This window comes from Cydia splendana, chromosome 9, assembly GCF_910591565.1.
Source record: "Cydia splendana chromosome 9, ilCydSple1.2, whole genome shotgun sequence".
Lineage (NCBI taxonomy): Eukaryota > Metazoa > Arthropoda > Insecta > Lepidoptera > Tortricidae > Cydia > Cydia splendana.
Genome location: NC_085968.1, coordinates 13,169,982 through 13,185,719, shown reverse-complemented (window position 1 = coordinate 13,185,719; position 15,738 = coordinate 13,169,982). Strand labels below are relative to the sequence as shown.

Below are 15,738 nucleotides of genomic sequence, written 5' to 3'. Positions count from 1 at the left end.
TCCAAACAACCAACATCCAACTAGAGTCTGTTCGGAAAGAGAAGAGTCGTAGTAGGTATATATTGGGCCCCATAAATGTCACGATTCTTCTCTTTCCGCACAGACTCTAGCCTAGCGGAAATGAGTAGCTAAATATGACTTTATCTTAAATTTATAACATATTTCAGATATCAAAAAAGAGATCATAAAGGAAAAAATAATACGGATACTGGCTATATTACTTATAATTTTGTGCCCAATAGCACTGCTATGTTGCTTCAAAGTAAGTTGTAATGCTATCGAACTTTATAGGGTAGCGGCCCAGTGGCCTCTAAAGATGAACGACATTCAGAACATGAACGTTTGTCTTTAAAATTGTAATAATGAATTTCTGACGCTTTTTTCGTAAAACTGGATTTCTTTCTAGATGCTTATTTTAGTTCTAAGACAATAAATACGATCGTGCTCGTGAGCGGACGCCACGTCGGTACTTCGTTCCAAAAATACCGTTTGTATAGAAATCCTCTTTGACAAATCGCAACATTGATAAAAAAATAACTGTATAATTTTAAGGGATTCGATGCCGTCAGTTAATCTAGTTCTTAATTCCATAAACAACAATTTGGCATATTTTTTATCTAAACCTAAAACACAAAATTTCGATATTGCGCCATCTGTTTCAAATTTTGCGCATTTATTCTCGTACAAACTATTTATATACCTACAGGTGGTAAAGGAATATAGACGAGCGGTTATCCTCCGCTTCGGTAGAGTGCGCGATGACTCTCCTGCCGGTCCTGGCATCATCTGGGTGGTGCCTTGCACAGACTCCGTCATTCAGATAGACCTCAGAACGCAGTCTATCAACTTGCCACCGCAGCTGGTAATCTACACATGAATTGTGTTAAACATGTACCGATTGGTTCTGGCATTTTACATACCTACATCCTACATATATTACATAGTCAGCTGCTAGAGGCCAATGTGCTAAATTTTCATACTAAATGCACTACGTCGAACCTACGCCAAGTCGAGCCAAACAAAGAGGCACGGCCGTACCATCCTTTTCTCGAAGCCATTCAGGCCAATTTCAACGTCCTGCATTTTGTGCTGGTATGACATTCTCGTAGGTAGACACTGCCATGTCAGTGTAATTTTTTAATCATCAGGTTTATCGTTCTAACAAAATATGTATCCGTTATCAAGAGTTTTTTGAGCCCGTTAATGGATACTTCATCCAGCCAACTACATATCGGCCCGATTCGAACTTTAAGATACGTCAGTTAATGGATCTAGAAACGATATGGATTAGATATGTCAGTGTCTAATGTGACGTTTCTTCAAATAAAAATGACACTTTTGACACTGACACATCTAATCCACATCGTTTCTAGAACTATTAATTGACGTATCTTAAAGTTCGAATTGGGCAGTATGGCACAAAATATATTTTTTGTTTATATTTTTCAGATATTAACGAAAGATTATGTGACGGCTAATGTGGGTGCAATAGTAAACTACCGTGTTTATAAACCACTCCATTGTTTATTGAACATTCGATCACACATGTAATTTATTTTTGTTATCAACACGGCCATTCTTAGAAAATAGTTTTGTAACTATTACGACTTCGTAAAAAATATAATTATGTAAAGTATTGTATTAATCCGACTGAAACGCAGACTCAACGTTCTGAGAAAGGCTGAAAACGTCTACGATATCACTTATTTATTTATTTTTTGTAAAAGTCGTATACTTAAACCAAGAAAAGTCTGCAGAAATTTTGATAGCATACGCAGTGCAGGTGTTATTTTAAACGTCAAACTTCTATGAAATTATGACATATAAATAACACTGGCACTGCGTGTGGTGTGAAAATCGCTGCAGACTTTTCTTGGTCTAACTCTAGTATCTAACCTATCATAGAATCATCAAATAAGGGTCATTCTCTGAGAATGTCTGCGGTTGCTTCTAATTGCGACGACTCTTTTCATGCATTTTGTATGGGTCGCAGCAATTAGACCGCACTCACCGCAGACATATTTTTTTAGAATGACCGATAAAATGATCATATATTTTTTTAGGGAGGCGACAGAGATGTTGACCATCTCTGTCTTAAGGAATATAATTTGCAAACATTCACTAACGGAAGTACTTGCGCTTCGAGAGTCAATTAGTCTGCAGGTGAAGACTGAAGTGGCAAGAGCGGCAGCTGAGTGGGGCGTCAAAATAGAACAAGTTGAAATGTATATATTTACATTGTACAGTCAGCATGAAATACCTACATAGAGATGGCCAGAGTGGCTAAATATAATGGAACACATCCTTACTTTAATGGTGACACGGTGTGTTAGGATATATTTGGTCACTTTGACAGACACTAGAGTTAGACCAAGAAAAGTCTGCAACGATTTTGATGGCCCACACAGTGCAAGTGTTATTTATACATCATAATTTCATAGAATATTGACGTTTAAAATGACACTTGCACTGCGTGGGCTATCAAAATGGCTGCAGACTTTTCTCGGTCTGACTCTATTTAATGTTGATGTTGACTGTATCTACCTTTACTACATGTACTCAAGATTCTAAATTAGAAATCTTTTGAATATAAATTGAAATTTAGAATACGTATAAATGAATGACTTAACAATAAAGGCCAGGCCACACCGGCTCCGTGTGCGTAGACGTGCACGTGCGCTAAAATGTTGCAGCCGCGCACGCACACGTCACGCGGTCAAGCGGTCAAGCGGTCGTATCTCATAAGGAACTGTACATATATTACAACGGACACGTGCACGTCTACGCACACGCACCCGATGTGCACGGCCTTAAGAATCGAACTACAATATATTTTACACAATTCCAGAAAAGACATTGGATTACCAGTGGAACTACAAAAAGCTATGGCAGCTGAAGCCGAAGGAAGACGAATTGCGAAAGCAAACATTATTGCTTCTGAGGGGGAAGTAAAAACCGCTGAGTACATACAAGAGGCGTCAAAAACGATGATGGAAAATCCAAAAATCATGCTGGTAAAACCGTTACAAATGTACTGCATAATTATTTTCCATCGTATTTTCACGGAAACGTACGAACGTGTCTTGCTATTGCAGTCAGTCTCGATACAAACAGTACTGAGGTTTAATGAAGTAGCATGACAAATACGAAATTTACCGAGAAAATACGATGGAAAACAATTATGCACTACATCTGTACGTGCATTGCATTACTAAAAACGCTTACTGAACTAATTTTAATTTTATTATAAAGATTGTGTGACTCTTAAGTATTATTTTATGGTTATCGGTGAACTTTTAGGCATTGGGCTAATGAAGTAAAAAAAACTCAATCAGATATGAGCTCAATTATGAGAACTTATTACGAAAATTAGAAGAAAAAATTTTGCCCTTTGTATGGAGGGTTGGCCGACTTGCACGACCTGCCTCATAGAGAGAAATAATTTATTTTCGCGTCAAAAAAATATCTTCTACTTTTTCCTTATCAGACACCGAATATGCCCTTAAACGGGTCCCGACTTAAACTTGTAAATCACCCGGGAACTGCAAACTACCCTAAGATAAACACATCCTCCCGAGTCCCTGAGGCCTTTATAAAGGATTTAATGGAATTTTGAATTAAATTGGAATATAATATGGTTCCAAATTCAAAACTGCAATAATGGCAAGGCGGACTCCGGAGGATATGCCAAGTTAATTGTGATTTACATAAGAGATATACATGGTGTGTCTGACCATGGGGCTTTAAATCCAGGGCTTGATTTTACTCGCTAAACTGAGCTACTTTTACTATGGGACCAACCCTAAAATCGGGGAATTTTTTTTGGCTTTTCCATAGAAAACGTCGACATCTGATCAGCCAAAATGTATGAAATAGTAAAAAAACTTTTCGGGATTTCGGGGTTGGTGCCATAGTAAAAGTAGCTCAGTTTAGCGAGTAGAATCGGGCCCTGGATTTAAAGCCCCATGGTCAGTAACACACAGTATAATATACAGAGGTACCTACCACCACAGTAACTATACAAATACTAAACTAAATTAATAAATAGCTTAAATCTAAAATAGGCCCTTGCGGCATTTGACTTAGACAAACTCTATCCCGTTGTTTTATATTTCCTTTTTCAGCTAAGATACCTGCAAACTCTTAACGCAATCGCAGCGCAGCAATCGACTTCTATATTTTTCCCGTTTCCTCTTCAAATACCAGACGTGATTTAAAATGAGAACCCTTTTTGAATCAAATCGTAATGTATATATTATCTTCTTTCTTTTATGTCATTCTCATAAGTCAATGTGTCACATCCGTCATAAGATAAAAATACGTCTCAACTTTTGTAGAAATCCTACTGTAACTTACTAAATAGATTTGAATGGTTAATTATATGAAAATGCAATCCTCGGCTGTTAGTTCTGAGAGTGGGGTTTATCAAGATTATACGCGTGCAAGACCACCACACCAAGGTTATTAATTCACCGAGATGACCAAGTGTATTTAACGTTAAGTTTTATTTCGGTTCAGAAGTCTAAGATATAGTCTAATACAATTATTTAATTCGTTTTCAGAAAGTGATCCAATGATAGAGAAGATTTTAGTATTTTTATCAGTAATATTAGTTATCATATTATTTCCATTCTCTCTGGCATGCATTTTTATAGTAAGTTAGCATCGTTTTGTCTGTTTTTATTTGACTGAACTTGGTTTTGCTAAGTTCCTTTTCCATTGAGTATATTAATGTTACTATTAGAAGTATTACAACAAATTAAATTATTTTCTGAGAATATTTTAATTTGTTTTTATTTCAAGTAGAAACACTACTATAAGATTTATTAACTGAAATAAATCTCATATACTAAGAAAAGAAAAGTGACCAAGGCCTCCGATGCCCCAGCATCAGCACCCGCCCAGCGGCAGCTACGGGGCGTGCCGCGAATGCCGCGATAGCAGAGGACGCTGGTTCGATTCCAGCCTGGGGCACTGGAGGCTTTGGTCACTTTTTCTTAGTATATGACATTTATTTCAGTTTATAAGTACCTATATTGTTGTTGGTTGAAACAACTGTACTTAGCAATATATTTCACAAACAATCAGAAAATCAAATGTATTAAAACTGACATAAATAAAATAAAGGTAAACGCATTGTATTTATTTTGCATTGTAGAGTGTCCGCCAATTTGAACGCATCGTAATATTAAGAAATGGCAAAATTCTCGACAACCGATGTTATGGCCCAGGACTAATTTGCTACTTGCCTTGTATTGATAATATTAAATACATAGACCTTCGAATTATGTGCCACCCTCTGCAACCAGAAGAGGTGAGTTTTGCGACTGGACCAAAATTAAGTCCTAATTATTGATTTTTGTGTGCTTACTTGCGTTTAGTCAGACACTTTAGTGCTTGTCTTCGCGTATTCCGAGTATGCTTAAAATTAGAAAGTAAATAGTACCTATTAGTATGTAATATAAAATATAAAGCTTATTTAATAAACATAATATTTTATAAGCGAGTATTTTAAATTATGGTCTAGAGCCTATGCTCGGTATACCTATGTATAACATACCTCGTGTGCTCAAGTTTTAAGACGAATGCAAACTCAAATAATTCAATTACTGAAATTGTTATTTTTATTTAGCAGCTACGCTTTAAGTAATAATTAAATTAGATTGAGTATATTTCAAATGTCCTTGTGTGTTTACTGGCGGGAAAATATCGGAAATAGAGGAAAACCGTACATGTAATAAGTACTTAATATCATTTTTAAAACTAATTGTTACATTTCTGATACAGTGTTTAACCAAAGACTCCTTAACTCTAACTGTGCAAGCGGTTGTTTACTACAGAGTAGTAGACCCATTATGGTCGATAATTAACGTGGCTGATTTCAAGTAAGTGAACTACGCTCGAAAGCATTGAAAATAAGTTGCTGTTATAATGCATATTGTATTTTTTATTAAATGTGACCTATTTTACAAGATTTTCTTTAGTTTCACCTGACCGTTGTCTGTGTGTAATCAAATCTTGCAAGTTAAATTTGATCCACTTCCCCGTTTCCGATTGAACTGAAATTTTGCATACATATCGATACCTTTGGGTTCAATTGGCGTAAAGGACATTTTGGCGAAAATTACATATATACCATATATATACATTATATGGTATATAATATATATATAATTAATTTTCGCCAAAATGTCCTTTACGCCAATTGAACCCAAAGGTATCGATATGTAAGTCGGGTGACAATGCAATATTATGATGTCATCGAGCTGATCTGATGATGGAAACCGGAGGTGGCCATAGGAACTCTGTGATAAAACAACGAAACCTAATTGTGTTTGGGGTTCTTAGAATTGTCTCGATGAGTATTAGTTGCCTGTGGAAAAAAAAGTACAGTCAGCGATAAAAGCTTGTACCAAAAATGTAATTTTTGCCAAAAACTTATTTATTGATCAAAACAAAACTTAAAAAACTCTTGATTGTATGCGTCGTTGATTGACGAGTAACTGGACAATAGAGAAGAAATATGAGTATAAATTAGTGAGGTTTCGCACTTGTAAACTCGAACGTAAGTGTGACAGGGAGGCAACATATTGAACGTGATTCGCGGTAGGCCCTCGGATATATCGAAGCGGCCGAAGTGTGCTCAATTTGTTTCTGAACACGCACTCAAGCGCCTTGACAATAGAAGCGTGTTCAGATATTTGTGAGCACCTTGGCCGCTCCGATATATCTGATGGCGACTGTACCTACTCCCACTCAAGGTTTAATGTCCTATAGAGTCACAACACAATGAGGTCGTACTCGCATTTAATGTAAGTTTTGTATTTTGCACTAGAGTTTTCGTCCAATATTATTCGTTCAGTCATTCGGTGTGATTTTTCTTTAACAACACATTTAATAACTTTTGTTTAATTAAGTGAAAGTATTGCCTAATGACAATTAGTATTTAATTTACAGCATGTCGACTAAGTATTTAGCGGCAACTGCTCTTCGAAATACTATTGGGAGACATAGATTATCAGAACTTCTCGTCAACAGAGCAGAGATATGTTCTGAAGTTTTAGAGGCTATGAAACCATTATCAACTAATTGGGGTGTTTTTGTCATAAGAATTGAAATGTAAGAATGATTTTTATTATTTTTGCGTTTTTTTTAAATAGTTAGTATGTAGGTATGTTCCTTTGAATCCAATCTTTGAAGTTAAATTAGAACCACTTGCTGACTTTTGATCTCGTTCGAATTGAGATTCAGTAGCTCAGATGAAATTCAGTCAGTAGGTAGAAGCGGAGGGGCTACCGCGAAAACCGAAATTCGCATATTTGTGGGGATCTTGCTTTTTTACTACAATGAACGCGTAATTAGAGTGACAGAGGAAGATGCCCGCAATCTGCGCACTCCGATTGTTACGGTTATATCCCAGTTCGCTTCGCCAACTCGAGTAAAATATTTTAGGTTTTGTGAATTTTCCCTCAGGCTCCCATGAGTCGTAGCGAAAAGCCATGACAAGGTTAGCTATGATGATTAGAACATAATAATGTCTAAGATGGCATAATATTAATATAATCAATTAGCCATTTACTATTATGTTTCGATTCTCTAGTATATGAATCTATTGTATTGTAAATCATTTACTTGTAAGAACCTATTTGACTTTACTTTTGTTTAACAGGAACAACATATCAATACCACTCCAGTTAAAGCAGGCAATGGCGACGGAAGCCGTGTCATTAAGATTATCGAACGCCAAGATCATGGTGGCTCAGGCCGAAATAGAGTCAACCAAGAGTCTGGAAAAGGCTACATCTATGTTGATGGACAATCCGCTTGGCATGCAGGTGAGACTTTTTTCAGTTTGTTATGATCAGGTTATTTTGATTTCAATTAAATTGCCTTGCGGCAAGGGGACGGGAGCTAGAGAGCTCCAGGGCCGTGCGAGGACGGCCTCCAGTACATTATCCTGACAGAATCGCCATGTAGGCAGCTGGAGACAAGTGATGAAAGTCATAGAACTCTCTCTACTAGCAATAGGTTAGGTTAGGTTAAAGTTAAGTTAAAAGCTTCTTTAAAGTATATTTAGGTAAGAGACTGCACACACGTAAACATTAGGACTTGTAAGATATATTTACACCCCTGTGCGGAAAGAGAAGAGTCGTAGAATGTATGGGATTCCTTGCATTCCACGACTCTTCTCTTTCCGCACAGACTCTATGCCTTTTATCACTAAGCCGATGAAACCATGATGATGACATGTGAGAATTATAAATTCTAGGCGCTTTTTCTCTTGACTCGAGTATCTAGAGATACATAACTAACTTATCCTTAGCAATGAAAATTGAAAACTTGTTTGCCAAAAATTTAAATCTATAATTACGATAGTGAAAGAAAAAGGTTAAATTATTAAAGGAGTTGATAAGGAAAAGGAGTTTCAATAAACCTAAAGCCACTTAAGAATCATTTTAGTATGTTCGTTAATTCAATTAGTTTTTAGTTTCAAGATTGCGTGGGTATTACAATAAGAATTTTATTATTTTCAGTTGAGATACTTACAATCTCTCCAATCGATCTCTGGCGACAAAACTCATACAATAGTGTTTCCGTTTTCAAAAGATATGTTGCGCAGTTTGTTTGGTAATAAGTAAATAGCAAAGCTCGTGCTTCAAATGTTATTGCTTATTACATTTTGATTAATATACGACGTTATAAGTAGGTAATTACCTAGTTATAGATTTGTTTTGTAAGTTACTTGTATTATACGGCTGTTATAATGACTTATGTATTAATTATAATATTTTAATTCTCATAATACTTAGTTTTATTTATTTATTGATGTAACCTTCATGATAAGATGTAAATTAATACCATGTGGTCATAAGTGGTTGGTTTAACCCTTTACCAGGCTAAGGGATATATTTTTCCCACATACGGCACTTCAAACATGTGTTCTATTTTCGATGAGACCTAAGACTGATCTTCGATTGTTATTTAAAGGGTTAAAGTGTGAACAAGCGACAACAAGGAGAGGGGTGCTGCGATATTACCCAAAATGAAAAAACAAATATTTCCTTACGTTTTATTAAAGAGTAAAAACACATTAATAAATAGTCAACACTAAAACAACAGCTTATTCCATAACACGACTAGTACTCTCTCGAGTCATCCTGTTCTTTGGCACGACCATAGTGTACCGGTCTTTGGGCTTGCCCGCCCGCCTTTTTATGCACCGTTGCCTGCAAAAAAAGTTAACACATTACTATTTGCCATACATGTAACTAGCCAGTATAATAGCATTAGTTGCACAGTCACTGACCACGTAATGCACAATTACTCGCAATTACACTGCCTGTAATTTTTTCACGGTTTGCTTTGTCAACATACTGATAAAAATTAAACGCCGTTTGCATTGCGATGTTGTTTTTTCGGGAAAGTGGACCACGGTTGTATGACATTCGCTTTAACGATAACATTGCATGACTGTTCAATTTCAAGCACTGGCATAATATAAAATAGGAAATGATAAAAGTAGATTGATTAGCAGCATGTTCTGTGCTGTTAAAATTATAAAAACATCCTGGGGTACATTTTTTGTAGGTACATATTCTACATTATATTTTGAAATATTACTTATAGAATATGTAAATAAATAGAGTCTGTGCGGAAAGAAAAGAGTCGTAGAATGTTTGGATTCCCTTACATTCAGTAACTCTGTCATTCAGTGACTTTAAGGGTTTAAGGGCCAAATTATTGTACTGGTAACCATGGTAACTCCAGGTTAAACCGGTTAACCCGGGATAGTGTAATGATGCAAGTGGCGCTAAGAGTTACAAACAATTTAAAGACAAACAACTGCTTTCTGTCTCAGGAGGTTTATAAGAAAGGATTTGACAGAAGCTGTGTGTATTTCTTTAAAACTGATCTTATAATTTTGTGAAAACTAATTTCATCAAATTATGGAAGACATAGTGTACCTAAAGCAGTTCTAATGATTGGGGGATAATAATATTGGGGTTGTGTTCCGTAGTTCGTTGCGCAACATGGGTATCTGATATAGTCTAGGATTACTATACTTAGCTAGGTGCTTAACAATAGGTAAGTATTATCTCTTAGAAACAAAAGAGTGCGCTAATTGTAATAAGTTGATTTATATCTTCACAATAGAACGATTGACATTTACTAAACCATAATTTCAAATGCCGTTAGCCCAAGACATCGGGAAGCGACTGATTTCGAAACGCAAAGGATCGCACTTTATAGCATTTTTTATAAGATTTATATCTGTTTATGCATTATCAAGAGCATTTATTTTGTTTGAGTGAGTAATAATAATTTGACGTTAAATAGTGTTGAACTCACCTGGAAACCGTTCTTCGGGTCAGCGGTGTACCTCACCAGACGGACCGAACCGTCGGGCTCGACCAGGGAGTATTCGCCGTGCACGACATCGCCGTCGCGGCTCTCCTTGTGGTTCTGCATGTTGCCGGTGTGAGGGTCCTCCACTCCGTACGCGTATTGGTAGTCGGGTTTAGCCTGGGGATATGACAAATTGTAGGTACTGTAAACGGTTATCTACTTATCAGACAAATTTATTGAATACGAAGAAAAAGATTTAGAAAAACATATAAAGGTATGAGCTGTTGGAAATACAGTTCAGAAGTAACCCAACTTACACCAGCTCTTGATTAATCAACCCATACTAAACAAAACTTGTGTATCCGGAAGATCTATTGCTACCAAACGTGACTCACTCTCAATCTAATCGTCTGAGACCTTCTTTCATTAGTATTGTCATCTGTTAAGTTCCCAACATCATCATCATCTTCCTCGCGTTATCCCGGCATTTTGCCACGGCTCATGGGAGCCTGAGGTCCGCTTGACAACTAATTCCAAGAATTGACGTAGGCACTAATTTTTACGAATGTGACTGCCATCTTACTTTCGAACCCAGAAGAAACTAGGCCCTATTGAGATTAGTCCCTAGGCCCTATTAGAATAAGTTAAAGGGTATAGTTATGTACTGATAAGGCGATACTGATAAGATGTTTTCCTGTTAACAAACAACATTGTAAGTTTTCTTTCGATTCATGCTATAATTACCTATCTACCTACTTACTACTTACCACGTAACAAGTTTTAAATACTTACAACGTAATCTACTGTTTTCAAATGGGCGTATTTAGCGGTATCGGGGTGGATTTGACCTGTCTTGTGATCGTAACCGTAATCGGCATGCAGCTGAGCTGGGATCCCTTCAGCTGCAGGCACTTGAACCTCTACGATCTGACCACTCACGGGACCGCTAAAACGGTTGTAGGAATAACCCCCATGCTTGGCTGCTAGCCCGACGGCTACCAAAGCCAGGAACGTCGTTGCCTGCAGAAAAAACAACAATTCTTTTATTATGTTGATATTCTAGCCACGCTTTCTCGACAAAAAACGCAACGACCTTTACGGTGTTTGGGCACTGTCTCGCTATTACCCAATAACATTGGCAATGAAAAACGAACCGAGGAAAATTAGATTCACAACTAAAGAGAAAAAGCGAATCAATTTATCTATGCTCTTTTAACAAATAAGTAATTGAATTAGACTTTTGTATTAAATTAGTATTACTTGAACTTTTTTCCTAGATTTTTGTCTAGACTTACGCAAATTTATCCAACGTTATTTGCTTTAGGTAAACAAAGATTTTCTCATGTTCTATTAGTTGTAATAAGTAAAATTATATTTAATTTTTAAGTAGGTATATTAATTAAATATGGTAAGTATTTAATGGCGTACCTAATTAGGTATGTGGGCGTTTATAGTTTATCATATTTACCTTGAACAGAAATGCCATTTTGAATATACAAGTGGGGCCTGCTGCGAGAGTCCTGCGGAACTGACGTCTGCAGGCCGAGGGCTGCGGTTTTATACTACCTACACTATGCAAGCAATCGTGAACTTGCCACTTCGATTGCGCCAAACTATGAATCAATAATTTTTCAATAACTATTTGGCTACGCAGTTACAATAGGCGTTGCGTACATTTTTCAGTAAGGGCCCCGAGGTTTCGCAGAGTAAACTGAGATTACTGGATTCCTATACGATATTACCTATAGCATGCTGATCTGATCAATGAGGACCATGTCTGATTAATCTCTTGTCTGTGTTAGGTATCTGTGTATAATAAGGATCCTGACTGAATTTTATTCATCTACTTATTTGCATTTTTTTCGAGAACAATTTTTTCTGCTCTATACATAGTCTTATATATTTTTCAGTAGGAGTAGCATCGAAAGAGCTATTATTGTTTGTCTTTGTCACAGTCTCACATTTTTTTTTATTCCCCACCATAAATTTAGTATGGATTATGGTGGGCAACAAATAAATTCGACCAATCATAGTGTCGCATTGCGTATGTTATTTGTCCCTCACTGAGACACGCTTAATAAGTAGCACTTCTATAGGATCCTACTATAGGATCCTTCTATGACCAACACACTCCGCGATTTTTGCGCCCTCTAGGGTCCTAGCTATATTGTTTGGCCAATACTAACGCTGTAGAATTTCCAAATTAGCAAGAACCCTAAATGGCATAACAATCCCGTATGGTCAGGGCCGGATTAACCCTAAGTCAAAGTAGGCAACTGCCCAGGGGCCCCGCCTGGGCTAGGGGGCCCCGGCGGCTCAGCACGCACCAAATAAAATTTTGTTCCATAGGGTCAAAATTGAAAGGGGGAAGAAGACGAAAGTGTCCCTAGTTTTTCATAGGAATGCTCGACCTCAATTTACCATTGGTTTGTGGTCCACATCTCCTCTACTTCAGCTTAACCTTTGGCCTCGCTGCGCCAAGCTCGGCCTGCGGTCTCGCTTTTTAATACAATGGACATTGGTTCGTGTCTGTGCTCAACTATTTATCCTGAAGCCTGATGAAGCACGGCTAGCGGCTTTGACTTCGCATGAAAGCTCGCCTCACTGGCGCACTTCGGACTTTTAGGCCCAGATGAAGATCGATAGGTACCCGGCCTTTTAATACGCTTTCACAATTTGCGATATTGTTAGCAAAAAATTTCGCGCTCGCTGCGCTCGCGTTTATTTTTGATTCTTTAGTTGACCCTGCTACATATTAGCTTGACTGGTGAATGAATAGAATAGACCAAGAAAAGTCGGCAAAGATATTTATAGCATACGCAGTGCAAGTGTTATTTATACGTCATAATTTCATAGAAGTTTTCGACGTTTAAAATAACACTTGCACTGCGAATTTTAACATATGGAAATTCTTTACTATTACTTATTAAGTTGATTCTAATCATGTGGCTCAGCGTTTGGTCTTATAGTCGGACAATCGCTGTTCAGTCTCGCAAAATATTAACTATTGAGAAAATCAACTTTGCGGCACTAGTTGAGCTTAAAATTTGCCATTAGAGGTAGATAGGAAAGTGACGCTGAAGCTCACATCTTTGGTATTCCACTGGGAATTGGCCTTAAGCCTAGATGGTTCTCCCCACACTTGACGCGACGGAATCGGCAAAAACCGATAGAATAAAGCTTTATGTCCACGCAATAAGAGCGAAAAAGACATCGTTCGATTCGGATCGGCTGGACGGCTGGGCTGACGCCTGAAGATTGAAATTAAAAACGCAAACTTATTTCCCTGTACTGAATATTATTATGCAGTGTGCAGAATTGACTGTAGGGGGCCCCGAGCCTCGCACTGCCTAGGGGCCCCGACATGCTTAATCCGGCCCTGCGTGTGGTGACTGTACATACCTATCATCTTATTTATTTATACTGGATTTTGCGATGCGTCTTCTTTGGATGTTATAAAAAAATAGTCAGACCAAGCTAATTTTGCAGTAACTAAGTTAAAGGAAAGTGTCACCAAAATTATCATTTTTTTATGAAAATATGATGGCACACTTTGTTTTTCAACGTTGGTGCAGATTCGATTTAGCTTAATTAACAAATGAGACACAGAAATAAGTAAGATGGAGATATGTATCTCGAACGTACGTGTCATTTATTACATAATAATTATTGCGGCATCAGGTACTAAATTCTGGACGGTGAAACAAGCGGGTTATTCCCACTAGTTACCACCAAGTTCTTACCAGTGGTAACTACTGGGATTTTATTTCCCACCTTTTACCACTGGTAACTACTGGGAAAAAAAATCCCACTAGTTACCACCAACATAATAATAGAGGTCACTGAAAAATATCAATCATGTGAGTGGTTATAACACGACGCAGAGCTGGAATATGTAGGTATTCATAATTTGTAGTCGGGCTAAATAAGTAAAGGGCATGGTTGTTATTAAACCGCTTAGGGCGCGCTTCGGATGGGCTGACTGCTCGGACTAACCAGCATAGGCTCGCATTCCAATTACGCTCGGGTAGTACATCGCTCGGTCATGTTACGCTGGTTGGCTTGATTGCTTAAACACCCACGCTAGCGGGATGGTAATAACACTCTACCAGAGGGGCATCAGGTACTATTCGTACCTACACTTCTTTTTTGTATTTAACTTTTAATCTTTTGGTCCTTTTGGAATATATGTTTATTGGAAGAACGTGTAAGTAATTAAAATCACATAAAACTACCTTAAATTGAGTACGACGGAGCAAGAGGGCGTCAGGCTAAGAGCAAAAATCAGAAAAAGAGTAAAATCATACTTATGTACTTTATCTGATTCTGATGGCGATGGCGTGCGAATGCGAACGTCTATAAAACTCTTCTATTTTAGTTTTTACACTTATACCGGTAAAACTGTTTTAATATTTTTGATCACTTTTAAAGCAGTATATATACTGAATCACTAACTGACACATAATTATTTATTACAGCACGCTACATTTATACTCTACTATTTATACTGTTTTTATTAGTATTGAATCCTAACAATATTTTGGTGGTAACTACTGGGAAAAAAAATCCCACTAGTTGCCACCAACTCGGCTTGGTGGTAACTACTAGGAATTTTTATGGTGGTAACAGTGGGAAAAGGTGGGAAAAAAATCCCAGTAGTTACCTAGTGTACAGTAGGTAACTAGTGGGAATAACCCAAACAAGCTCTTTAGACGGACTCTAGAAGGAATCGCCGGCTAATGCTGTCCATAATATAGTCGAATAGCTAGTTTAAATCTCGCACAAGCTTTATTTTTTTCGGTTATGACGTAATATACCTACACTCGCAAAATTTCCCTCCGTCCCTTTCAAAAAACGTACAGTCACCAGCAATAATATGTTACACAACGAAGGCCGCAAAAATATCTGGCACAATCTTATTTGTAGAGCCATAAGAGCGTGTCACATATATTTGCGGCCTTCAAAGAGGAACATATTATTGCAGGTGACTGTATCTTTTCTAAATAACCCCTGTTGCACCTATGCACCACTGTAGCGCTCGTTTAGCAGCTATACATAATGGGCGCCAAACCCTATAAAATATAGATACCTACAGAGCCTACACAGAAAGTTAATTGATCAATAAAGTTATTTGTACTACCTGGCACCTATTCATCGGGGGATGTAAAGCAAAGAGGATGTAAAACCTCTTTTAATCATCCGGGTTACCATTCCTTGATTTGATGAATCTTCGATTCCACGGGTGTGTTTTACCATTATTACTATTATTAGTTTTAAGTTTTTCTTATGAGTAGGTAATAAGACTCGTTCCTTTCTGGCCAAATTGTCATGTCACAAACATTTTTGCGCTTCGGGTACGTATCAATGTTCAACGTCTGGATCTGAAGCTAT

The 15,738-nt window shown here is 37.4% G+C and overlaps 3 protein-coding genes and 1 long non-coding RNA gene across 4 annotated transcripts in view; 2 read left to right on the top strand and 2 right to left on the bottom strand.

Annotated features, from left to right (window-relative positions):
- Positions 1–15,738, bottom strand: part of LOC134793711 (uncharacterized) — a 102,803-nt gene that overhangs the window by 62,343 nt on the left and 24,722 nt on the right. The window lies entirely within an intron of this gene.
- On the top strand, positions 2,066–4,448 carry LOC134794008 (mechanosensory protein 2-like). Its single transcript, XM_063765713.1, has 3 exons — positions 2,066–2,225; positions 2,849–3,014; positions 4,125–4,448. Exons 1-3 carry the CDS (start codon positions 2,077–2,079, stop codon positions 4,215–4,217), a joined length of 408 nt encoding a protein of 135 aa, XP_063621783.1. The 5' UTR covers positions 2,066–2,076; the 3' UTR covers positions 4,218–4,448.
- On the top strand, positions 4,388–8,692 carry LOC134793883 (stomatin-like). The gene is made up of 6 exons (XM_063765597.1): positions 4,388–4,402; positions 5,159–5,314; positions 5,788–5,885; positions 6,958–7,119; positions 7,670–7,835; positions 8,535–8,692. The coding sequence occupies exons 1-6, from the start codon at positions 4,388–4,390 to the stop codon at positions 8,637–8,639; spliced, it is 702 nt and encodes a 233-aa protein (XP_063621667.1). The 3' UTR covers positions 8,640–8,692.
- On the bottom strand, positions 9,057–12,046 carry LOC134794006 (cuticle protein 19-like). The gene is made up of 4 exons (XM_063765712.1): positions 11,816–12,046; positions 11,140–11,367; positions 10,351–10,524; positions 9,057–9,227 (listed from the first exon to the last, which is right to left on the bottom strand). The coding sequence occupies exons 1-4, from the start codon at positions 11,831–11,833 to the stop codon at positions 9,138–9,140; spliced, it is 510 nt and encodes a 169-aa protein (XP_063621782.1). The 5' UTR covers positions 11,834–12,046; the 3' UTR covers positions 9,057–9,137.